The sequence below is a fragment of the Motacilla alba genome, chromosome 2 (assembly GCF_015832195.1).
Source record: "Motacilla alba alba isolate MOTALB_02 chromosome 2, Motacilla_alba_V1.0_pri, whole genome shotgun sequence".
Classification (NCBI taxonomy): domain Eukaryota; kingdom Metazoa; phylum Chordata; class Aves; order Passeriformes; family Motacillidae; genus Motacilla; species Motacilla alba.
The window spans coordinates 106373736-106399810 of NC_052017.1; the positions used below are offsets into that span (position 1 = coordinate 106373736).

General features: G+C 40.8%; 1 protein-coding gene across 4 annotated transcripts in view; it reads left to right on the top strand.

The window, feature by feature from the left end:
• Window positions 1–26075, top strand: part of TAF4B (TATA-box binding protein associated factor 4b) — an 83444-nt gene that overhangs the window by 18324 nt on the left and 39045 nt on the right. For all 4 annotated transcript variants that reach the window (XM_038129311.1, XM_038129310.1, XM_038129313.1 and 1 more), the window contains 6 exons: window positions 10001–10149; window positions 10887–10994; window positions 15175–15342; window positions 15450–15572; window positions 17650–17739; window positions 20851–21429. In XM_038129311.1, coding sequence (XP_037985239.1) covers window positions 10001–10149; window positions 10887–10994; window positions 15175–15342; window positions 15450–15572; window positions 17650–17739; window positions 20851–21429 — 1217 coding nt within the window. The remainder of the gene's footprint in view (window positions 1–10000; window positions 10150–10886; window positions 10995–15174; window positions 15343–15449; window positions 15573–17649; window positions 17740–20850; window positions 21430–26075) is intronic.

The following is a 26075-nucleotide window of genomic DNA, read 5'->3' on the forward strand; positions in this document are numbered from 1 at the left end:
TATGATTAAATGCACAGCCATGTGGGAATTAAGATCTAAATCTTGGCAGAAGATGCAAAGCTAATGTCTAGATTTATGGTTTTATAACACACAGGAAAAAAATGCATTCTGAATACTGAAGCATGGAAATATGATGCTCAGTAAAATTAATGTTAAATGCTGTTCAAATTTTACAGTTGATTGGAGTGTATTGCAAAGAATGACAGCTACAGTTTGGTGAACAGTAAGCTTCTTTTAATCCTTAGAAGAGAGAGAACGTGAGCATGGCTTGTGTTGCTTTTGCAGTATTAAGAGGACCTTTCAGCTTGTAGCAGTAAAAATAGCATCACTCACACAAGTGACAGCTGGAGGAAATACTAATTATATTTCAGTATTCTTTTTCCCAAAGATGCTGATAAAATCTAGGTAAGCTCATGTGTTGTTATTTTGAGTAGTAACCATACCAGGTTTTTTAAGTCATTTTGGAGAACCAGGTATTAGTTATGCCACTTGATTGGAGTCTGTGCTGTGCCTAGTGGGTAGGATTGTATTTACAGATATATGTGTATGCAAGTTTTGATGTAAATTGCAATGCTTTGATAACCATCAAAGATGAATAATTAGTACTGCCTTAACCATTTAGACTAAAGCAAAAGGTAGATACTTTTTGAGAATTCTCTTGGCATTTTTTCTCAAAATTGATGATGTCAGAAGGAAACCAGGTGTAATTTGCAAAATGGAAAAGATCACCATAGATGTTTTTAAGTGTCTTACTGTTCAGATTGTCAGGATTAAGGTCTGCTCTGCCATCTGGGTCACCTTTAGAACAAAGTCCACTAACAGATCTTTTCCACCAGTGTCTTGAGGAAATAGTCTCTGATTGCAACTGAAGTGGGGTAAAAATGGCAATAAATGGAAGATCCTTGTTGCTAATGAGGAAATTTAGGGTATGTTAAGGCTGGAGAACTGGTGAAGCTCAGTGGTCTTAGTGTGGCATAAGAACAAGTCTGATGATATGGTTACACTTAGTTTTCATAGCTTGTGTTTGCAGGCTTCTTCCAGAGCATACTTCTAGTTTGGTGGAGGCAGAGGAGATGTTTTCATTAGTACTGGCTGCTCCTAGGAGTTGCCTGGGAAATCAGAGTTCCTTGGGTGGATGTCCAGGTTAGATAATAACTGGGTGAAACAGCATGCCCTGGTTGGCACAGCCCCTGAAGACTTTCCCTGGCAGCTTGCCCAGTGGCAGTTGCCACCTGTTCCCAGTGGAGCCCTGGAAGCCAGGTCCAGCTGAATGGTGGGTGGTGCGTTACCAGGCAGTCTCAGTGGGGCAGCCAAGGTTCTCTGTTGAAGGGGGTTAGTGCACTCAGATAGATCACCTTTATACATAGCTGCCATACTAGGCACTTGACAAATATCACAGAGTTTCCACAGAGACAGTTTCCACAATATCTGTGTAGACAGAAGTTAATGCTTCTCATGAAGATTTCGCTGTCTTCTGCAATAAGTTTTGTTTGCTCCATCACACTTGGAGCAAGGTGGTGATCAGTGTTAAAATTCAGTGTTGATCCCTAGTGTGCAAGTGAAAAACCATCCAGCCAAGGAGTGAATTTGCACTTTCAGAAGTGGAATTCAACTTTCTTCTGGTCCCCAAGTGAGCAATGAGGAAACAAATGTCTCATTGTAAATTAATCTGAATTAACTGACTAAATTCTCTTCTTACTTAAAGGAGACAGAGATTTTAAGGGGACTGATCTTGTCCTTTGTTAAAACACCAATGATGTTTTCAGCAACTCTTAGTTTAAAGTTAAGATTTGTGGTTCAACATTTCAGCTTCAGATTTCTCTGTAACAGCTGAATGGATGTTCCAGAAATGGTAAGTGCAGGATGTTGGCATACCTTCTGGTCCTTAGAAAGCTGTCTGCTGTATATATATGGCTGCAGTGTGCCAAGCATACAGCTTGCTATTTGAAGAATTTCACTCCAGTGATACTAGGAGTACACAAGAGAATGTGGTGTAGAGACTCAATGCTTCTTTCAGTGCAGGAGAAATTGTCTTGAGAGTAAGGAAGTGTCAGTTTGCTCCTTTGAGATACTATTTCACTGCCATCAGCTGAGTCCTCAGCAAATATTTGAAGCTCCTGAATGAGGTAATTTGGGTCCCGGAGAATGCTCAAGTCAGATCATCTTAGCTGTAGACAGTCCTAGAACTGTCTGATTACCCAGATAGGAAAGCAACCAAGCCTCAAGGTGCAAAGTTGCAAACCACAAAGATGCGATGGGGAAGTGCTGATGGGAAATGATCCCAGTTGCTGAAAGGTGTGGCCCAAGGACAAGAGCTAGATGCTATCACAATGTCGAATAAGGTTCTGACTTGCGGTGCACAGTGTTGGCTGGGAATCCCTGATGCCTACACACAATGAAAACAACACCTTTTGGGATTCAAGTGGAATAAATACACTCTGAATCCAAATAGAAACTGTATTGCCATCTTGTTACTATGCCCAGAAAACCTATTGATTGTTTGTTGTTGGTTGTACAGTTATGCTTTTGCTTAAGGGTTCTACTATAACTGTAAAATTATGTGGATATAAATGTGCTCTCAAGGAAAGAAACTCAACTGTATGTGCTGTCAAGGAAAACTCTTAATGCTGAAATGTAGGCCTGTATTCTTTGAAAAGGCATCAGGAAATGTGAAAACTAAGGGGGCCCAGTTGCTAGACTTTTAATCATATCCATCTGGGCACCAAAATACATTGATGAGCAGTTAGTCTCCCACAGCTTGGATCAGACTTGCTGGTTGAGCGGTGTGTGAAACTTGGCTTCAGATTTTTGCCGTTTTAGCACTTTGTGTGTAGTTCCTGGAGGAGGGTAGGGAGAGGGGACTTTGTTTACACTCTTGAGAAAGATATGTGGTGTCCATTATTCCAGACTGTGTTAAACAATAGGACAGCAGTCTGTCTCCATCCTGCCTAGATGAGGTAGCATCATCCCATTCCTGGCTCCCTGTGCTTGGAAAGTACCCTGTACTGGGTATCTCAGGAGCTGGTGCCTGCTGTTAACGCAGAAAGGTGCTTAGCCAGAGAAAGCTTGGAATTACTGAAGGCAGCAGCCTTTGCTGGGAGTGCAAAGCCCTTCAGCTGTTAGTGTGTACATGGTGGTTGTTTAAAACACTGCTAACAGCAACCCAGACGGTCTGGGAAATGTTAATGCTGGTGGAACTGTGCAGTCAGCTAGACAGTGATGTCTGTGAGGAAAGCTGGTCACTGGCTTCCAAAAGGTGAGATGTCAGACATCAGCCTTGAAAGTTGTATTCCAGAGTCTGCATGAATCTGCAGTGCTGTTTGTGCAGTTGGCAAAGATGCCACCAACATCTTTAAAGAGCTTACATTGTGTGTAGACTGTGTTCTGTTGTAGCATGAAAGAATATGGGGATTATGCCCTTTGAATTTTTCTCCTGACATGGAAATTAATGATTTCCATATCCATGGGTAAAACAAGGTGTCTTTCATTGGAATTCAAAATCTGACATTTCATTGTGGCTCTGCAATATCTACATGCTAATCACTGGTCCTGAGCCATTGCTATGAAGACCCATTAATTTAGAAGTTTCCCTGGAACAAAGGGAAAGAGCACAGAAGGTGATTTCTGTGATATGTAATTATTGAGTTTGTGAAACAAAATGTGAATGGAATTAATTGGTTGAGGGCCTGGATATGTGGTGAGTGATTCTGGTTGCTGCAATAGCAGTGCTTGATTGTGGGTTGGACATTGCTGAATTCTTTTTATATCAGCTAGAATCGACTTTCAAAGGTTGGAATGATTTGTTGTATGGAGTAAAATGTTTTGTGGGTGTAGTGTAGTTGCTGAACAGCTTATCTTGACCCCATATAGTGTAGGTGAGCCCTCTGCCCTACTTATCTGGGAAATACGAGAACAAGCACAGGTGTTTTTCCCAAGAAAAGCCTAAATCAGGAAGTCTTTGTGACTTCACAAAAGATCTGTTGTCTGAAGTCATTGCATTTAAAAATAGAAGTTAGAGATCATTATTGGGAGCCTGTGATGAGGTAACTTGGTATAGCCTGTAGATCATTGTTGTAGCTTCATTCCTAAAATAGTGAAAAGCTGTTGCCTGGAAATTGGGCTGTTGTCCTTGTTTCTTCATCTCCACTACAGAAATTTGCAGTAGACATCTAAGAAAACTCAAGGACTGAGTCAGGTTCATAGGGAGTAAGTAGTTCTCCTGCATGTACTACAGACCAAACTTCATCTGAAGATATTACAGACCCTTCATATTAGAAGGATTATGTAAATTATGTAGAAGTTACTAAGTTACTGTCTTTCACAGTAGTTCATTAACACTTTGTGCCTCTTCAGCACTCTTTTTCAGCTAAAGTACTGCCATAATGCACCTTGATGCAATCAGTGCTGGAGCAGTCTACATCTCTAACAATGCCCTTTTTTGGTCTGTCTTATTCACTCCTGTAATGTATTTCTTAAAGCTTTTAGGTGACCTAGTCTGTGGGGCTCAATAAATGGAACTGAAGAGGAAACAACAGGCTTTTATTTCCTTAAGGATGTCTTTAGAGAGAAAAACTGTATTAAGACCTGTTGCATGGATTAGTAGTGTTTGGTAAGTTATTTTCCCAATTTTGAATGATCCTAAACAGTCAAAGAAACTTAAAACCAATATTCCTTTTTAATTGCCACTTAGTTTCCTATTAAAACATCCCCTTTAAAGCTTGGTTTTATCTTGAAATAACTCCGTAAAAGCTATCGCTTTGTTTTGAGTAGCTCAGTGAAAGAATGGGATTTGTTTAGGAACAGAGAGCTCTGACACATTGCTGTTGTTTTAAAACATTTTTGTTGTTTAGTTACTGATTTGAGACCTTAAGTCCCCATTTAGCCTTGTTTTTATAATTGGCTTTAAGTGTCCTTTACTAAGATTGGCAACATACCTGATGGAGGCACTCCTTATTTTGAAATAAGTTAAATTTACCCTTCTTTGAATGCAGCTTTTGTGACTTATGTTCTCTTAAATGAGCTTGGTCTCATTGTGGTTAGTTCTTGCTTGTATTTTATTTTCGGAGCAAAACACTTCTCTTCATTTCCTCACATTATTCCCTAACCAGCAGTTCCCAAAAGCTGTTTGGTTGAGCAGTTGGGTTAGAAACCTTGTAATCAAAGTGGTGGCTTAATGTGACAACTTCAGCTTCACCTGTAGTAACAGCATAAGGTGTATCTCCACTGGAGCACAAATGCCAGCTGGTTCATCTCAGGAAATTCCTGGGGGAAGTTCCCCATCAGAAATGTCTCAGCCTTGTCTTATGTGGTGGAAGTTGCCCTTACGGCGGGGTGCTTTTAGCATTCATTGGTGTTCAGTGCTGCTGGATGAAGCCCAGAGCTTCAGTTGGCAGCACAGGTTTGTGTTAACAGCATTGTGGTTTCCTTAACACTATTCCCTGAAATACAGTGAAGCCAATGCAGGTGGCGTTACCTACAGTGGCATGAACAGATCTCTGCCGTTATCCCACAGCTTCTTGCTCATGGCTCCCCTGAGGTTTTGGTGCTTTCTTGTTAAAATGCAGAGGTATCTGCAAGCTGCTAACCTGTGTTTCTTGGTTCCTGGGTTGGGTGCTAAACCAAGTTCAGAATAAGCTTCACCAATGGTGTTGGGACAGTGAAAATTTGTAGCAGAGGGATCTGAAGTTTTCGAAATGAAATGAATTTTCATTAGAAGGCCTCTGATTTTCCCTTGCTCGCAGTGCTGACATGTCTAAGTAGAGGCTGATCTGGGTGGTGGCTGCCAGAGCTTTGCAGGACTGTTGCCAGGCACTCCTCCTCAAGGCAGGGTACCTGCAGCCCTGGTTCCAGGAGAAAGCAGGGCACTGGGTGTAGATCTCAATGAGACCTCTTCAAGGTAAGAAGGTATAGCGTGGCTCCTTCTGTGTAGCTTTGGAGGCAACTGAGTTGGGTTTTGGTTGTCAGGTACTTCCCCTCCAGCTCCCTTCTCAGGGTTACAGCTGAAGAAAGGTGTGCAGAGAATGAATGGCTGAAACAGCTGATTGTGTTTTAACTGCCTTCTCTGCCAGTGTAGCAAAACCAAATAACTTTCCAAAGTATGTTTTTGGCAGGACAGGCAGAATATCTAGGGATAAAAGTCTCAACTCATTGCAAAAAGGGTTGTTTTTTTTTTAATCTGCAAGAGACAGCTGAGTGCTCCAGTGAAGCATGTAAGAAATAATCCCCGATGGTAACTGGTCACTTTGGTTTGAAAATAGGAACCTCTTTGTAGCCCCATAGGGATTGTGCCTTGCTCTTCTATCAAAGTTTGCAAATAGTGAGGAAGTTGTTCCTGTTCTCTGAAACAACTCCAGTAAAACTGTTGAACTATGTTCTTGGAAGTGCAGCCCAAAAGAGGGTATCTCTCGTGTTATGAGGATGCTTCATCGTTCTTCATTTACTACCATTGATGCTGATATTTTGCCCAGATTGCCAGTACCTTTTCTGCTTTTAAATGCAGTGCTGAGAGGTGTTAGATGAAACTTCATGCTTTAGCTGTTCAGAGGTCCTGTGTTGTTTCGTATGTTCTCTTTCTTTCCCCTATTTTCTTGTGAAGTTGCTGTGACTGCAAGACATGATCGGTTTTCGCATTTATTTTGTTAGTGTTTGCCTTCTAGTGAATGTGAAAACAGCTCTTGATAAGAAGTACTGTCTTTCCCCCCCTGCCAAGTGAAGAATGTGAATTCTTGCACTTACCTTCATTTCTGATAGTAGCGTCCTGGTAGCTGCACGAGTCTGTTTACGTGACCTTTCTATTGAGAGCCTTAAGGTTACCATCACCTGCTGTTCCCTCATTTCACACTTGTGCAGCCGTATAAAGTGTATGAGACTTCAGGCATTGTTTTTGAGAGCCATGGAACCTCTTCTTCTGGCATAAGAGACCTCCTGTGCTGCCTCTTGGAGTCTGTGCTATTGGCTGTAGAATGGGGTTATTGCTTTTGTTTCCAGGCGGAAGGGGAGTATCAAAGTTGTGAAAAACTGTAATTAAATTGTGGCAATGAGAGGTAAAAAAATAAATGCTGTTCTCAACAACTTTCGAAGTGTTCCAGGTAATTCATGTGTCAGTTTACTGTTGCTTTGTGACATTAGGTTTTAACTGCCTAGAACTGTCTCTCATCCTTGGACAAGATGTGGCTCTTCAGTTTGTGGAACTGTAGCTCTAACAGCTGTTTCAAATGTGCCTTCAGCTTTATCTGTGCATCAGGCATCAATAGCAATAAGCCTGCAGAAGCAGTAGTTAGTAGCTTACCATAATACTGGTTTGGGGTTATAATTTTGCCAGTGTCACAAAGAGCTGCTGCCATGAAAAGGTTACCATGCTTTATTAAAAATTCTGCCAAATGGAACAAAGATAGGGAAATGATTGTTTGTTACTCTAACTTTATTAAGTAACAGGCATTATCACAGTTGAATGTTCCAATCAAGGCTATGGCCACTGGACTGGCCTTAGGTAACTTCTTCTGTGGCTGGTCTCACCAACTTATTTTAATTCAGTATGATTGTCCTTGTGTTGCCTAATCCTGTTGCTAGGGCTGGAAAGTTGCTTTACGTTTTGGGTTGCATTATTTTTGGGATCACTGCTATCCTGCTCAAATGTAAAGGAGTTACTTGTTTACCTTTTCTTTTTTGGAGATGTTAATGAATTTACATATGAACTGTATTTTATTTGCATAAACTTTCTAGCTCGCTCTTGACTTAATTTCCTGTCAAGCAAGTAGATTGTGCTGGAAACTCACCCCATTCAGGTGACTGGAGGATGGGATACTTTTCCAGCAGGGTCTCCATCCCTGTTGAATGCCAACTGAAAATGCAGAACAGTAACACAAAACCAGTCCAAGCCCTGTAATCAAGTTGACTGGTATCAATGTGGTTTCTGAAATGCAGAAGTAGAAAATGCACTTCTGATAATTTGACTTAACAGACAAATGTAATGAGTAGTGGCAAAATATCCAAGTACTTGAAAACTAACTCTTAATGCATTCCAAACCTCTAAAGAAATGAGATTATAAGTTTATATGTGCCTTCTCAAAGTAGTAGAGCTGTCAGTGATGTTTCAAACCAGGATTATAAAAGAAGAGCCTAAAATCTCCAGTAGCAGCACTTCTGCCATTCTGAATGTAGACTTAGAGCAGAGAGAAATGCTATTGCCAGCAAAGTGTGGTCAGCTTTCTCTCTTTCAGTGAAATCTGCATAAGCATGTGGTCTGAACAAGGGAAACATTGCCCTTTTCCTGGCTGATGATAAATTGTTTGCCATGAATCACTGTCTAAATGAGATGGCGTGAAAAGAAACTGAGACATCTAATATGTTTTCTATAATTCCGGTTATTCATTGATTAAATTAAATGATCCATCTGTACCTAAATATGATTATAGTCAAGTCATCAGTGGAGGAGGAGAAAGCTGAGTTGTCAGATGAAGTTAACAGTATTTTTCTGAATATGCAACTACCTTGTGCATCTGCCCATGTAGTAAAAGCTGCTTGAGAAAGGAGAGGATCATGTAGATGCTGCTCTTGCAGTTCTCAGTTTGCATCTGCTATGTAAATGGCAATATGTTGATGTTACAGAATTTTATACCAGGTTTTGTGTTGTCTTGCAATATCCTCTTATGCCTTTTGATGTGGAGGATGAAAAGCTGTTTCTAAGCATGTGATTATAGCTTGATTGTTAAAAAAAAAAACCAAAACATATGCAACAAAACCCAGCTCGTGGAGCTTGTGGCTTTTTCTGTTGTATGCATTTAAACTCAGACAGAAGCAGTATTTGAGGCTGTATTGTATGGTCCTATTTTCAGCTAGTCAGCTTTCAGACTAACCAAGTAGTTAAAAGACTTTCATTACAGTCTTGTTTTACACTAGGAAAGATTGTAAGTGTGCAAGAAGATCTGTGTATCAGACATTGGATAACTTGAAAGAAAGTTGAATGCAGTCCTCCAGAAACATTGAGGTAGTCTTATTTACATATCTGGATTCTCCTGTACCTCCTGCTTCCTTTTATTTGAAAGATCAGTGTTAAATGAGGGTATTTGAGGATGGTGTTTTCAATGGTGGACTTTGCAGCAGCTGCTGCTGGAAGCAAAGGAGGTGAGACACCACAAAGGTAGCTCTGTAGCTCCCTTGAAGGATCTGACATGGTGCAGACCAAATATCTAGCTGGCATTTTGTATTTCTGATTGTTTTGAATCCTCTGAATTTTTCAGAGGTGAGCCCGTAGGGGAGGAGGGAGGAGCTTTAGTAGCTGAATGGTCTTTTTTTTTCCCCCTCTTTCTTTTTTTAAATTCTTTCCCACTGGAATCTCCCTATTTGGCTTCAAACTGCTCCAGTAAAACCCTGGGTTTTAATGCTTTTGGACACACCCTTGACAGAGGGACAGCTTCAAATATTTCAGTGACCTTGATTTTCAGGGGAGACCACTGCCCTCTTGATTGGGGGGGGTGGTCTTGATACAGGTGGGCGAGCTGATACTAATCAGGCTCCAGTTCTCACTACAGTTTTCTCTAAGCTGTGTTTTCACCTCTAAGTATGTGCATAAGTGTTCAGAAACTGAAGAGGCAGCCAAGTGTGATAGTGGTGATGAATTTTGCAGTTGAAGAACTGCTTAAAATTAGTGCTAAAGTAATCCCAGAGTGTGTGTATATTTTGTGTGTCTGTCTTTTTAATGTTCAGAATATCTTTTTGACTCAAATGGTAAACTGCTTTGCAATTTGCATCTTGTATGCACACCATGTTTCAGTGTGGCTAGTGGTTAAGTTTTTCTCTTGAATTTAGGAATTATTTTCTGTCATAAGATGCATAGTGAAGCTGATGTGCACTTTATTCTTATATTTCTTGGCAGCTGTTCCTTGGAGTAATAAAGTAAATATTACATTATCAGTGTGGTCTAGTTATTTCTTCTGCAGAAGTATAGGAAAGCCATAATATAACTTAATTTCACAGTCTGAATGTGGTTTTTTTTCAACAGGAACTGTTCTTATCAGAAGCAGTAATGGCCACCTAATGCTGGTATCTCAACAGTCAATAGGACAGGCACAGAATCAGACACAGAACAACAGGAGTGTGAGACCATCTGTGCCAACCAGCACACCTGCAATCAGAATATGTGCTGTGCAGGTAACTTCTCTCATAACTTTAGTTTGACATAGCTGTATGTTGCGTAGTTATAACAGGGTTTGCAAATAAGTTGTGTAGGGTTAAATAAGTGTTTGAGCCCTTTCTGAGTGGGGTGATGGTGTTTGGTTTTGCACCAATAAACATCACTATGTGCTTTGCTTTCTTGCTTGGGGGAAAAACTTGTGAGCTGTTACATATGGTATGGTAAAGGTCAAATCAGTGAACTCCTCTCTGATGGTGATGATGATATAAAGCATTTTAAGAAAAAAAATACCAGCCAAAATTGTCTAAATGGTTACTCCAAGTATCTAAAACCTTGGGATATTTCACCAAAGCTGAGTAAAGCTGAGGACCTTTCCCATGTCGCTAGGATGTTCCTCCTTCCCTGAACTGTGCTGGCTTTTTGCTTCCATCTCTTGTAGTGTGGTCAGCGCACAAGAGTAAGGAGCTACATAAAAGTAACAATTTATGTATTTCTTCAACCATTTTATTCTGATTACACATTATCTCTAAATGTCTCTGAATCTGTTATTGAATATTAAAGTGGTAGACAAAGAGTTTTGTTGAGCACTGTTTAAATTACATGGATTGTGTGAATGATGCCTGTATTGTTACTGTTAAGAGGATGTGTCTCAGTTTGTGTCTGACCCCAACTTCAATGTCTGTTTTGTCATTGACTTGTCTGACAACTGCTCTCTGCCCATGTGTAATTATTTTTTATTTTCATTTTTTCAAAGAATTCTGGCACACAGTTAGTAAAGAAAATAGCAGCTGCTCCTGTGAAAACGTTATCTCAAACAACAAATGCTGTGGTTGCTACTGTTCAGACACCTGCTGTAATACAGGTACTTTGTAAGCTTTATAGTATGGTGGAATAAGTGACAGAAAGAACTAAAGAAAATATGGATAAATTCTTGTTATTTCTAACTGTAATCTGGTTTTCAGTAAGCTTAGTAACCTTTGTCCTTATAACAAATTATTTCCCAAATCTGTTTTTTTAATGCATAATTTAATTAGGTTTCTGTCAGCATGTCAGATGATCTTATCTCACTACAGTAGAAAGCACATGAACAATGAATACAGTAAATAGTTCAGAGAGCCATTTCCAGTGCTTTTGTACGCTGTGACAGAGCTCCTTCAATCTCTTGCTAAATCTTTTCTGGGAGATGTGCTCCTGTTGGGGTTCCCTGATTCCTTAGTGCAGAAAAAGGTATACCTGAGATGGTGTTGAGGGGAAAATGAGCTCCCTGCACCAATCAAGCTATTTTTAATGTGTATTATGTTTTTCCCCCTCATTATAAACTGAAGGAAGGTCATAGCTGAAGACGTGTTTTCTGATTGAGTGTGGCAGATGGGTTCCACAGGTACAACTGTAAATAGGCAGTGGTTGAAAATGCCTCATTATTTTCAGGTAGTATTTTTGTATTATTTCCTAGGTCTTAATTTGCTTTTTCTAGAGAAAAATGTTTTAGGTCTCTTCTGAAGAGGGTTTTATCATCTGCGGAGTATGAGGTTTTTCCTACATATGGTTCATCCTCTGTTCTTGGGGACCAGACTTCTGAATAAGCAAGTGGAATGAGAAGAAACCTACATTTTTCTGCAGATAGTATGTTCTGCTCATAATCTGGAGGAGAAATCATGAAGAAGTCTGGCTTGTACTTGTGTTTTGTGACAAGACTTCACAGGAGACTGAGCTTCAGCAGTTGACAAAACACTCATTAAATGAGCAAGATCAATCATTCAAAAAAACGTGCTAGATGTATGTTCTTGACCCTGAGGGTGTTTGAAGGATTGGGGGATGTGTGTGCTGACAGTGGTAACAGTCTGGCTAACAAGTTCAGCCTTCTGCTGTTCTTCTGTATCAGCAACTGAACGCTACTCACACTCTGTGCTCTTTTTTCACTTCCCTCTCACTACAGATGGATAATGTTGGGGCTAGAGTGGAAAATCCAGAAGCCTCTCTTAATACATTTCCTATTTTGCTCAGAATGGAAACAGTGTATGCTTTGTGTCTAAATGCAGTAGTGGATGTTCCTTACTTTTGCTTTGGAATACTAGCTTGCAAATCCTGTGTTTGTGATCTCTGTGTAGAGGTCTTTAGGATATAAAATCAATAGTCATCTACTATACTACCCTTGCACTGGGGAAAAGAGATGAAGGTCATCCATCATCTGATGGATGAAGTCGCATGCATCCTCACACTCTGGTAAACACTGAGATTCAACCTGCTGTTAACTTCTCTTTTTAAAACTTCTATCTGCCTTTAGCTTGGTCTTTCTGTACTTTAATTCAGTTTTGATGTAGTCTATTGAACCTGTGTTCTTCTGAGATATTTAAAGACATAGACTTGGAGTATTTTTTGTAAGCTGGTTTTGTTTTTTTTTTTCCCCACTGTAGAAACTGGAACACTTGGAATGAGCTGTAGGGCTAGATTTAGACAGCGGGAATGATGACTCTAGGAAAAATTAACAGAACTGGTTTTATTGGAGTGGCTTCCTTGAAGCCCCTCTGCTTTACAGAGGATTGCAAAACCCTCTGTACAAGCTCCTTGTACAATGAAGAGTAAATAGATGCAATATGGACACATTTTGCCATCACATGGTCACATTGCTCCTCACCCTGGGGTGGACAAGAGGAGTGCTAAAAAGGGAGTCAGTGCAAAAAGTTGATGGAACCATCTGGGGAAAGGATGGCAGAGCCCTTGAGTCTGATTTCCTTGGCAGCAATTCATTCATCAATCAGTCTTAAAATAACTTCCTGATCCTAGTCTCAATAATTTTTTGAGGTCACAGGAGAGGAGTGTTGGTGTGGAGGTATGATGTCACCACAGAAAATGGTGGAGAAGAAATAATACTTGGCTTGGTTGTACATCTTCAGTCTTGTGTGAAATACAACTTGGAACACGCTCTGCAAAACTCTGTAGGTACTGACTACAGGATTAATCTCCTCATCAGCAAAAATATTTCCCTTTTCTGACATTCCTGAATGTTTAAGCTCTGAGGTTAAACAAAAATTACCTGCACATTCTTATTTTTTACCTGTTTCCCAGATGGGGTAACAAAGCTGCAAAGTGTCTAATTAGCATCATGCTGGGGCACTTTCATTTAGATGCAGAGCACTTCTTCTCTTGAAATGACTTCAAAATATGCAGGATTAATGCCATTTTTTTGTGGTGACCGTTTCTCTGTTGCTCAAAGTGAGAATGAGAATTGTCGGTAGTGAAAAAGGTTGGTGGCAGGTGACAGAAATTAATTCCCATATATTCATTTTCCTGGGAAGAGGGTCCAGCAGACTTCCTGTTGTTTCCTCCCTCAGCTGATAAAATGCTGTTCTAGTCTTGATGTGTAAGCATGCTGGAATTTGCAAGAGATCAGCTCCTGTTTTCGACTTTTAAAAGCCCAGGGCATTGCAACTTGGCAAATCTACACTGTGTCCCCTTCCATATTCCTCCTGCCCATCTGTTTGTGGGATTCTTGTGCCCAGTTTGCCTCCCTGTGGTCTCAGAGCTGTTGAGCCTCATCCTTGGAAGAGGCAGTGGTGGTGGCAAAGATCCTGCAGAGAGCTATTAAAGTGTTACCAACAGTGGGAGCCTAAGCTAGAAAGCTTTCTGGTAACTGCCTGCTGCTTTCATGTCAAGCTGGCAGCAGCTTGGGGAGGGGAGGACACCCAACCAGAAAAGAAAAAATTGTAAATCTATGACAAAAGCATTATGGTTTTGCTTTAGCTTTAAACGTTTGTTCATTAATTTTCCCTGTCCTGAAAGACTGCTATTCTACATGACGTCTGTCCCATTTTTTATTAGTTTTTGTTTTATTCATGGTAGGGTAAGCTAGACTCCTGTCTAGCTCTCTTATGATTGATGTAATTAGCCAGTATTAGTTTTGCCTGTTTGACTAAGCTGGGGTGCTTAAACACGTTAAGAGTCAGTGAAAGCCATTACATTGTGCAGATCTGAACCTAAAATTTGGACTACAAAACCAGACTTTGCCTTCCTCTTCACAGGCCTGGAGGAAAGATGACACCCAACTTTAGGTTTCAAATGTTAGCCTGGAACTCCACCTGTGGGTTCCCTCTGGCTTTTCAGATTTTAATTTGAGGAATCAAAAGTAGTGGTTTTTTTTGCATGGGCAGATTCTTTTATTTGTATTGTATTCTGTTGTATCAAATGAACTGTGTTGGTGTTTTGGGTATGGTTTGTTTGTTTATTCTCTTTAAAATCTAAAGTATAAATACTTCAGTTTAGTGGGTTTTAGATTTAGCCTAGTTTGCAAAGAAGGGAGGTATTTTTTCCTAAACCTTAATTACTCTCCTGTTGCTGGAGCTTCTGAATCTGTTGGTAAATTATAATGAGCTTTTAAAAAGAGGTCTCAAAATAACTGGATTTTCTGAGAATTTCTGTCAGGGCAGAGGAGAAGGAGATCCAAATTGCTGCCCACAAGGAAAAGGCAGGAAGAACTTGTTGGGTCCATTTGCTGAGCTGGCTGCTTCTGCTGGCACTTGCATCCTTCCAAAGTCGACATGATGTCTTCTGCCTACTCTGTGTGTGATAGGAAAAGCAAGGGTGTTGCAGGTGGGAGAGGAGCTTCAGGGCAAGACTGGAAGATAAATAATGACTTATGGTTCTGCTTGTCTTCAGAATAATGTCACCTGGCTTAGCATTGTCCAAAATCCATTAGTCTTAGACTGTAGGAGCCTGGCAAAGTTAATATATTGGTTTCTTCAAGACAATTTTACCTTCCTCTCTTCCTTCAAAGTTGCAGGCAGTGCTTTGGTCTGGATGTGCCTTTGTAATTTCTTCCCCCCACCCTTAATTTGTAAATAGAATTATGGCTGTGGCTGTCACTTACTGTATTAAATAGAGCCTCCCGAAGCAAATTAATCTAAACTCTAAAAACAAGAAGAATTGTTTCTTTGTGTTTCAAATAGCAGTGTGGAGGGAAGCTGCTGCCTTGTATGCTAGCAGACAGAATCCAGTATGTTTGTCACGTTGTTCCTTGGTTAAAAAGTGTTAATTTTTCTCTTCAGCCAGCAGCTGCAACAGCTAGTGTTACTACAGTTACTGCTGTAAAGCCTTTGAGTACTGGAACACCTGTAAAACTTCCAGTTACAGGACCACCTGCACAAGCTATCTCCCAAAAGGCAGTCTCTGTGAAAGCAGAGGGCACAACAGTAGCACAGACCAGCGCTTCTACAGTAAGGAAAAAAAAAAGTTTTTAATTAAAAATTAACATTCTGTATGTTCATCAGAGGTTGAAGAGACAGTGCAACATCTAACAGCCTTCTCTTTATTTCCACACTAGGAGATGCTAGAGAATGTGAAGAAATGCAAGAATTTTCTTGCTACGCTAGTAAAATTGGCGTCTAGTGGACCTCAAGCCCCTGAGATGGGGCAGAATGTGAAGAATCTGGTGCAAAACCTACTGGTGAGACTTTTTTTTTTCAAAACAATGTCTGTGGCATTTGTCTATAGAATATTGACATTTATCATAGTTTTGTTTCTGTTATTTTGTAGCTTTTTTTTTTTTTTTAACAGCTCAGGAGTTGGATTTGTGGCTGAGTGCATCTGACCCTTGTTAAGTTTTACATTATAAATCTTATTTTAACTGAATCTCATGCTGTGTTATTTCCCCCCCTCACATTTCTGTTTCACTTTATGCACACAGGTGACTGATAGCAGGAGGAGCTGGTAGTGTTAACGCAGCTTCTGAGTATCTTTTTTTCATGTTAGTGTAGTTCTGAGTCCTCAGTAGCAAGAATCTGATGTGGAGGTTGCAGTGCAGTGCTAAGTCCATACTACTGCTTTACTCCAAGACAGAAGTGAGCAGTGGAACAGGAATGACATTATCAAAAGCTTAAAACAGTAGGATGGAGCAGACAATGTGGTGGCTGCCAACCTCTCTCTCCTTGCAGGTGGCTTCCGTATGGTGCTTCGTGCTGTATCCCAGCACAGCTGGGTTTTCCTGGTAACGATTTCTCCTGCCACTTCTTGTCATGGCATTTGACCGCTGCTGCTGTGTTGTTGTTCCACCGTAGCAGAAGGCTGTGTGCTGGTGGAGGGGGGTGGCTTTGCTAGTGGTACCAAAGGGCTTTTCAGTCTGGAAAGGTGTGATGTAGACAGGTGTAATTTCAGAGAGCAGATTGTTTGAAGAATGCAGCCTTGCAAAAATTTGATTCCTTAGCCTCTGTCCCTGCTGGACTGTACACTTTCCTTCAGTGGGAAAAATAGAGTTGTTCTTTCTTGTGTTTACAGTACTTGTTGTTTTTTGGTTTTGTTTTTTTTTTTTAAGAGCAGTTATTAAGAGAGGTTAATACATTGCTAACTGCACACTTGTTTGCTTTTTGTAGTAGTTTGAAAATCTGCTACTCGGTATGTGTATGATTTAAATGCATTTGTGTGTATGAGAGAAATGAGTAAATTGCAGCTGGGCAGCAAAATGATGCTTAAGGCAGCATTTCATGAAGTGGATGTCAAGTGCCCTGTATGCTCTGAGCCTTAGTGTGCCAAACCACTTGCATCTGTATCAGTGAGACCTTGGTGACCCATGTTTGCATCTCAGAGAGATCTAACAGGCAACAGATCAAGTAGCTAAATGGGAGAGCTGCTGGAAGCTCTGTTTGTCTGCAAAAACACAGTCTCTAAAATAGCTGTCCTGGTTATGTAGCAACTTGGAACAGTTTCTCCAGAGGTGGGTGTGGGTGAGAGGAGTAATTTCTCAGCAGAAATGCAGATTGATGTTCCCTTTGTGTGTTTATACCTTTTTGGAGGAGGTAATGTTCTTGATGATGCTGGGAGGGTGAGGAAGGGCAGCAGAGTCTGGGGCTTAGCCCTCTGTACAAGTGAGGGGGTCTCAGAAGTTTGCTGCAGCTTCCTAACCCTCCCAGGCCCTTGAGTCAGGTGTTCGTGTTGGGACAGGCTGGAAAGCATTAAGAAAGGAAACAGTACTCTGCAATTCAGAGGACAGTTACCGTGGGGGTATGCAGAAATTTTTGATTGCTTTGGAAAGACTGTGTTAAATGTTCTAATATGCTGTGTATGCAGTAGTCTGGAATTGTCTTACAAAACCTGCTAAGTTGTCATTAGTCTTTGATGTCTCTAAGTTTATGCAGATAAGCTACCTTTACTGAAAGAAGTACTAGTAGTTGATTTAAAATATATCTACATAACAATGAGATACTCAAAAGGATGAGTGCTGCTTATAAACTTTTTTCTATCCCTTCACTTCAGTGACTGGGTGTGAACATCTATCCCTAAGTGTGTTCACTGCCTGTAGCTGAAGAAAATGTAAACAACTTGGGTAATACTATATGAACATTACAACATTATTCTATCCTAACTCCCTTTTTTTTATTTTCTAAATAAAGCAGGAAAAAAGCATTTGAGAACTGAAACTGAACAATGCCATGATAATACAAGTTGCCATGACCTTTTGTTACATTTTGGGAAAAAAAGTGGAGTGGATTCAGTTATAACTTACTATTGTATTTATATTTTCCTCTTAGGAAGCAAAAATTGAACCAGAAGAATTTACAAAAAAGTTGTACACAGAGCTTAAGTCATCTCCACAACCATATTTAGTTCCTTTCCTCAAGGTAAGTGTCTGATTATGGATATGTAATATTTAAAGAGGGAAGGGAGGAGGACCAGAAGAGAAGAGAGTTGGGGCATTCAAATTTGTTCAGGTCAGTTGAAGAATGGTACTTCGGATACCTCTGTGACTGTTGTGCTTGGAAAGGCAATTCTTAAGGGGAAGAGGAGTTTTTGAAGAGTAATTTATGCTGTGTTCCTAATGTTGTAGAGTAATTGTCCTCTAGGTGATAGTGGAGACTAGAGTGTTGGAAGCTGGGCATCTGATCTACAGTAGAGCAGCTGTGTGAAGATGACCTCCTCCTTTCTCATCAAAATTGTAGCAATTCTGAGTTCTAACTCAGAGGCTGACAACAGTGGCAATGCACAAGCTTTGTTAAAGATCAAAGAATCTGCATAAAGCTATTTATCTTCTGCTGGTTTATGTTTAGCTGGAGGCAGGAAAAATCTCTGCCCCTTGCTCCAGAAAGGGTCTGACAAGACCACGGTAGCTTAGGAAAAGAATTCCAGGTACTCTACTTCCATTCAAGCAAATAATCAAAAAATGCTTCCTTGAGACTTTTAATCATATTATAGAATGGTATTAACAAAATAAAAATTAATTATACAGCAAGCATTAAATCTCAGCGAAACTATGTTAAATTTACTAAATTCCAATGTACATCATACTCTTAAGTTTGTTAGACCTGTACATTCATTATAGGCATGATGGTGAATAAGGGAATAATAGTTAAGTGGTAAAGCTCGGACAGAGTTTTTTCTGGAGTTTGCCCTTTTCCTTGGTATTTGATAGGCCATATAACAATGCATGTGATTATGTTGATATTGCTCTAGATGGCTGGTGTTAGTCTGCTCAAATCTGGGATTAAAATTTTCCTTACAGTGGCGACTTTTAAATGCTGTGCTAGCAAGTTTGCCATGAGTCTGAAAGAGTGCAGTTGTCTCTGCAGGACCTAAAGCTGAGACGAGAGATTCAGATTTGATATTAGGAAAAAAAAATTTTCACTGTTAGGATGGTCAGGCATTGGAATTGGTTGCCCAGGGGATGGTGCACCCTCCCTGGAGGTGTTTAATAGGATCTGCCTTTCGTGCTGGGTGATGAGATTTAGTGGTTTAGGGGATACAGTGGTAGTGCTGGACTGATGGTTGGACTTAATGATCTTCAAGGTATAAGGTCTTTTCCAACCTGGATGATTCTATGATACATAGAATTTTATGATTGGTCATTTGTTACCTGTTTAATTTCCTGGAGGCTTCTTAAATGGCCATGCAAAAGCTAGAAAAAATAAACAGCTCTGAGAATGGGTTTTCTGCATCCAGTGTGGCTCTGGCTGCAGAAGGACCAGGCTGTGAGTACAGGCTCAGTGTGACTGGCACTCACAGAAGTGCTCAGCTGTTACAAGAAGCCATCCAACGATGTGAAGAGCTGCTACACTTCATACAGAGAACTCAAGGCATTTCTGCAGGGGCTAAGTTGGGTTCATCAGCTTGGGTCAGACCCTGCCCTGTCACAGCAGAGCCCTTGTGTGTTTCTTCTGCAGCGCACTGCCAGGTACTAGCATCATCTGGGCTTCTCTGATTTGAGCAATGTCCATACCACATAATCCTTGGCATGCTGCTCTCTCCCTGTTGTGTGCTACATTAACAAAGATATACTGTGACTTCAGAAGTGTTGTTCAGACGTGGTCAGAGTTAGCTGACTTTGCAGTGTTGCCAATCCTTTAAAACATCTTGCATCCAGATTGCCTTTTCCTGAAGCACTGTAAGGATGTGTGGCTGATACACACAATTAGGTTGATCTGTAACTCTGAGCAGCTGTGACAGGACTGAGTGCCAAATGGAGGATGACTTCAGGAGCACTTCTCGAAGGTGCTAAGAGGATCAGTGCTGGCCTTGTTTGTGGGGGAAATGTTTGCAGCTTCAGTCTGGAAAGAAATGTGATACGGCTTTTTGCCAATCCACTTTTAGCTAGTGAAGTGGAATTTTAGGGAGGTCTCTCTGGAGTCAGCTCTTATCTCTGAGCTGCAGGTTTTTGATGAAGTTGTGCATGTGTTTCGTTTTGTCTGTTCCAAGAGGTGGAAAAAGTACAGTGGCTTTGGCTGTGAAGCCTGCTTGATTTTCAAGTCTGCTGGATGCTTTTGGTACATAACTTGCATCAGGAGCTAAGCAGCTTTTTAAAAGAAAAAGAAGTGAATGTTAAAGAACAGATGGGCTGCAGAAGGTCCGGTTGTGCAAACAATATGATTACTTGGTGCACTAGCATGTACCTTTTGCATGAAGTCCAAAGTGGCAGCACTGTGTGTGTTTGGAGCTCTTAGAAACTTTAGCAACTGTTAGAAGATGAGGAAAAAATACAAGGATTTTCAAGAATATACAGGTAGCTGCAGAACTGATTTCCCCTGGTTCAGAGCCATAGCAGATTATAAACAGTGAAGGAGAAAAGTCTGTAGAGAGTTTTAAGATTATTCTGTCCATTAACCTTCTCAAACACAGCTGTAGTAAAAATGAGATGTTGCCAGATTCCTTTACTTTTGTTCTCCTGTTGAGAAGTAGCTGGCTGAAGTTGTGTTGCTGTAGCTCTACAGACATTATTAAAGTGGTATCCCCCCCTAGTGTAGATACAGCTGTATTGGTATAAAAGTGTTCTTGTCTTCAGATCTTGTTCCTGACTTTATTGGATAATTCGTAGCTCCCTGTCAGGCTCCATGAAATAAACACAGCTGTTCCAATATAGCAGGGTTTTTTGGCGAAACAAAATTCTTTGAGGTAATAAAGCAGTTAAAATCATCTTATTCTGAAACACAAATTCCAAATGGAAAAATCTAAACAGAGGAACAAAGTTCTATGTGAGTTTCCCCATAGATGAGATTACTATGAAGTGTAGCTGTGGTGATGCTTGACCTTTGCTCAGCTGGTGTTGGTGTTTCTTGTCATCTTCATCGAATCGGATTGTCCTCAATTTAAGCGTGTCTGAAATTTAGCAAAACTTGTTTGCCATTTATTGTCTCATGAAAAATTTAATTGGAAAATGAGGAAGAAGATTCAGTTACAAATGTATTATTATTGTGGAAAACTCGGCTGTTACTACATCCAGTGTTTTTTCATTTCTCTTTTAGAAAAGCGTTCTTGCCTTACGGCAACTAATGCCTGATCCTCAGAGCTTTATCCAGCAGTGTATGGAGCAGCCAGCTCCAACCCAAGAAGAGATTTCCACTTGTCCCTCTGCACTGCCAGCTCCTTCCACAGGAGTGGCAACCTTGGCTGTAGCAACAACTGCTCTTCCAGCAGTAAAACCCGCGCCTGCCTCTGCAGCAGTCACAGCCCCTGTAGTTATCACACCAGTCCTTGCCAGCACGTCGGCAGCAGCTCCCGTGCAGGCTGTGAAGGCCATTCCTTCCCCTGCCATGGGGACAGCGGCGCCCGGGCCCGCAGCTGCCGTCCTCACCACAGCCGTGGCGTCGTCCGGGCTGACCGCTGTCCAACCTGGCAAGCCGGTCTTCACCTCTGCCGTGCCGGCGCCCTCTCTGCAGTCTGCAAAGCCAGTGCTGGTCTCTACAGTGGCGTCTTCAGCAACAACCCCTCTCCGGCCTCTGAAACCAGTCATTGGAACCCCAATTGGAATTAAAATCTCGCAGCCCAGCTCCATGGTGGCGCGGTCAGCGGGTGCTCAGCAGGTGGTTAAAGTGAAGCAGCTGGTAAGATGGATTCTCTGCTTCTCTGTAATAACTTGGCTCCTTTACTTTGATTCTTGCCATTTAATAAAGAGGATACCAATTTGTACCTCTGGTTCTTCTTTTTTTTTTTTCTTTTAATATATGAAGCTAGTCTGTCTTGAGCCATCAGTTATGTTTGTGACAGTTTAGAAATGCTGAGCCCTTGCTGGAAAGGTGAATCTAAAGCCAAGCTGTCAGTTTGGTCTCTTGTAAAACCTGTTGACCACCATTTCACGACACTGAACATCCATCTTGAGACATGGGGGGATACGAGGTCTAGCCCCCACTATGCCCACAGCCAGGCTAGGTTGGCACCTTGCTGAAAAGTTAGGAAATGCAAGTGTCAGAAGCAGAAACTGCTGATGGGATACTTATATTAATTGCTCTTGGATGCCCTGTTAGGGCTGTGCCTCAGCTAGCCACCAGGGATGCCAGTCTCTCTTCCCTGGTAGATCCTGCCCTGGGTACTTGGCAGGCACAGGTGGCTTGATATTGTTCAGTGATATGTTATCTGAAATGCATGAACTACCTCAAGGAGCTTTTCTGAGCTGAGTTCTAACCTCCACATTTACTGAGACATGTTAATTATTAAGTCGTCCAAAAGTGAGTTTTTTTCTATCAGGCCTCATTAGCTAACAAATTCCAGGAGGAATAACTATCTTATTAAAACAATACCCTCAAAAGCAATGTGTTAATGTTTTTTTATTTTTGGCACAGGTTAACTTCTTGCTAATATTAATATTAAATACCAAGAAACTGTGGATCACAGGTATACCCAAAAGAGCAACTTTGTGAAATAAATTAGGTTTGGCTTATAGGTGTTTAAGATACCAAGTAGTGTGGTGTCCAGCTGGTTTACCTGTAAGTAATGCCTTCAAGTATTTTGAGAGAATTAGTCTCCCTTTGGCAGATAAAGAACTCAATTCTTGCAAAGGAATTCCTCGTAAAAATTATTTTTCTTTAAAAAGTGGGAAAACCATTAGACTTAATGTAAACTAGATTTACTTTTCGCAGGTATGGTAGGACATCTGCTGTGTGAGTTTTCTTTTCAGCTTGAATATTATGTATACTTGGTTTAACAGTGTTCAGACCCCTAAAATGTTTTGCTTTTTTAGTTCTCTTCCTTTCAAAGGGTGTAAGGTAGATGTAATACAAGAATCCTGCATTCTAAATAAAGAGTTCATGCTATGGTAGCATAAACATGATATTTCACCTTTCCAGACTTGCTTAAAACTGTATGGGGTGGATGGAAAGTCTCTTTTTCTGAGTGGATTTGTTAAATAAGAAAAAAAAAAAAGGCAAAATACCCTCAATGCCAAAACTCCAAAGAAAAGTTATTAAGCATATGCACTGATAATCTTGGCTAGTAGTAGCTAAAGTCAAATTGGAAAAGGAATTGGTACTCATATTGTCTTTGAGGACTAAGTTGGAAATTTCAGCCAGAAGAAAAGGAGAATTTCTTAGGTAGTACAAGGGCAGGAGAGCAGTTTGTTGGCTACACAGCAAGTCTTGTAATCCAGGGGAAAGGTTGACCATCTGTACAAATAGGCAAGGAAGCTTAGCTCCACACAGGGGAGTCCAAACACTTCTTGAATTTGATATTGGTGAACTCAAGCAATGGCTTTTGGCTCTACACTGCTGCACTGTGGCAGTCTGCTGCAATTGCTTTTCTTTGCTGTGCCTTACATATATTGAATTGCATACAAAACATGTTTTTATCCTCATTTGGGCAGGTGTAGTGATTAAAATACTTGCTCTTCTCAGATACGGCTGAAGGACTGAGTTGACTGCTTCACAGCTTGGCCATTTCAGGAGTTTGGTGTTTGTTCAGGCAACTTACTAGCACAAAGGGCAAGTCAGTAGAAGTGGCTGTATCTTCTATGGTTACCCTGATGCCTTCTCTTGAAAAGGGCAGAGGGTCTATCTTCTCCCATAAGAAAACAAATCTGGACCTGCCCTCCCTAAACAGAAGGGTCCTTCCTACTGCCAGCTGAAAAAGGAAGCACACTGCCAGCTGTGCAAATCTATCTATACAGTGCTGGCAGCAATTTTTTCCCTTTTCAGCCTACAGAGATGTCTGATGCCATACACTCCCTCTGTATGCCTCTTTCTAATTTTGGCCTCTTGTGCTTGAGAGAGTTTGAACTTTCACATGCCAGCTCCATTATAATGTTGGTGGTACTCAAGAGTGCAGCACTGCTGTATTTTAGTATCAAATTTGGGACTGGAGTGATGCAACATGGAACTTTTCATTTCTGTAGCATTATTATCAAAACTGTGTGGACACTGAGGGGCCTGTTCTTCAGGGGTGCTGCTGGGATTGATTGCACTCCTGTGCTGTGGCAGTTGCATATTTTGAAGGATTTTCTCCTGTGACTTTATTAACACCACTTCATTTAAGGGTGTTGGCTTACAAAGACGTTTCATCTTGGAAATAAAGTTTGTCTTGTTCTAGTATTGCTTTGTCTCTTGTTAAAGCACAATAAATGAAAACTTGCATTACCAGGTGCTGGCATCCATTGGTGAGAAAGCTGCTGTGAGATTACAGCTTCATGTCAGGCATAACCAGTAGGGGTTTATGGTGTAGTCCCCACAGTTACCAGTGAGACACACTGCCTGGAGATTATTAATGACTGAACCAAGGAGTGAAGTGTTTATGCTGTTGCAACTGCTTGTTCTTGGTCAGTTGTTAGTGTCGTGTCCCCTTGGAGCTGAGCTTTCATGAGCAATCTTCTCCATTATTTTTTTGTCCTGGTTATTGCTCTTGCATTCAATTAGTGAGGCTTCCTTCATGAAGCAATACTGCTTGTGTGTGATGATACCTCAGCATCCCTCTGCTGATCTCCAGACTTGGTTTTATGAATGTAAAACAGGTTCAGTGATACTAATCAAAGTCTCTTTCAGGCAGCTGTCTCTTCATTGTCAGCTGAATGTTGTGTTGTATTTTTTCTAACTTAAGAACATCAATAATTTTATTCTGATGTCTGTGTTAGCCTGCTTAACAGGGCACAAAGGAACAGTACCTTTTCTTTATTATTTCTTGCTGCTATCCTGAAGAAAGGATATTTTCACAGGTATTACTTATGTTGGTAATGCTTCATTCTGGCATTGGATCCTTGTTGAAATTTCCAGTATTGTTCTTGTCTCCCATTGCAACTCTCAAGGACTTCCAGCTTTTGTTAGTCTAGAGCTAGAATGGCAAACAGAAAATGAGCTCTGCTGCCAGCACATCCTCGCTGTTTCTTGGCAATGTAGCCTCCTTGGTTACTTGACTTACATCCCAGTCTCCACTTAGACCACTGTTGTAACATTGCTGTCTCTGTTCTTCTGTCTGCTGTACCTCAGTCTGGAATGCTTATGTTTCCTCCTGTGCTGTTCCAGTGTTTTGCATGCTGAAGATGAAGCATCATTCTTCCTGGTGGTAAGGAGGATCTCTAGGTGTGTGTTAGTGCTAGTGGAGCCTGTGAGTAGTGTGTCCAAGCTGGTTGGCTCCTCATTGGTTACCTGAACTCACAAAAGATGCTCCTAACATTATTCATAACTTGCAGTTTTGGAATCCGGACTTTCCTGAGTGATCACACTGAGCTTTGGGAAAAACACGTAGAAGTAAATGTTAGCATCTGTTCTGCTCCGTGAGGAAGTGCTGCATATGCGAGCCTCATCTCTGTCCACAGTCTGTCCCTGTGTTCCTGTAATTCTTTCCTCCTCTAGATCTTAATGTTAACTGTCTGTCAGGTTTTCAGATACCACTTTCAGATCAGTTATTCTATTACTACTGCTATGCCAAGCCTTAGTGCTACCAATACAGAGATGGTTGAGAGGGTATCTTGACTCTTTGATACACAAAGTATCTTTTTGTGAATGTGTGATGCTTATGTTGATGATATTTATTAATAGAGAAGTTAGGTGACTGGAGAGAGCCTGATTTCTGAAGTATTGTAAATGTCAATTCTTTAATTACACTTGTGCAAGCACCCTTTAGGCTTTCTGAAGTAAGAATGAAAGATGTAGAGGAGAAAAATGGCTTCTTGACCCTGACATTTTCTTTGTGAGTTTTCTGCTGCTAAAAAAATAGGATTCAGTCTGAAGATGTTGATTTTATGCTTTGGCGAAGTAACATCTTTCTACTGCCTATAATCAAGAACTTTTTAAAAGATATATCAAAGCTGAAGCCCACATTCCACTAGCTAGAAGGCTTAGAAGTGAGATTTTTAGAGATGCTGCAATTTTATTACTTTCTTGCATTTTAATAGCTGCCCCTAAAGAGGAAGGATTAGTATTTATGGGCTGTGCCTGTAGGTCTGTGTTGTGATGACATCCTGCTGTCTGGTTTTGTTTCTTTGAAGAGTCTCTTTAAACAAAACTATGAACTGCCTTCCTTTTTACCCTTCAGCTGTGTACTGATGTCTTTGTGTAGTGGCTCTACTTGCTATAGGTGTTGCTATTTAGTACTTCGTGTTTCTGGCAACTGTTTAGTGTATTTTAGCTTAACACTTTGAAACTCAGCGTCTCAATTTACAATTGTTGTTGCAATTCCAAAAACACATCAGTAATTTTATAGCACGTACTCTTTAATCCTTAGCAGGTACAGAATTCCGTGCAAGACTTCAGTTGTTCTGGTGTTCTCC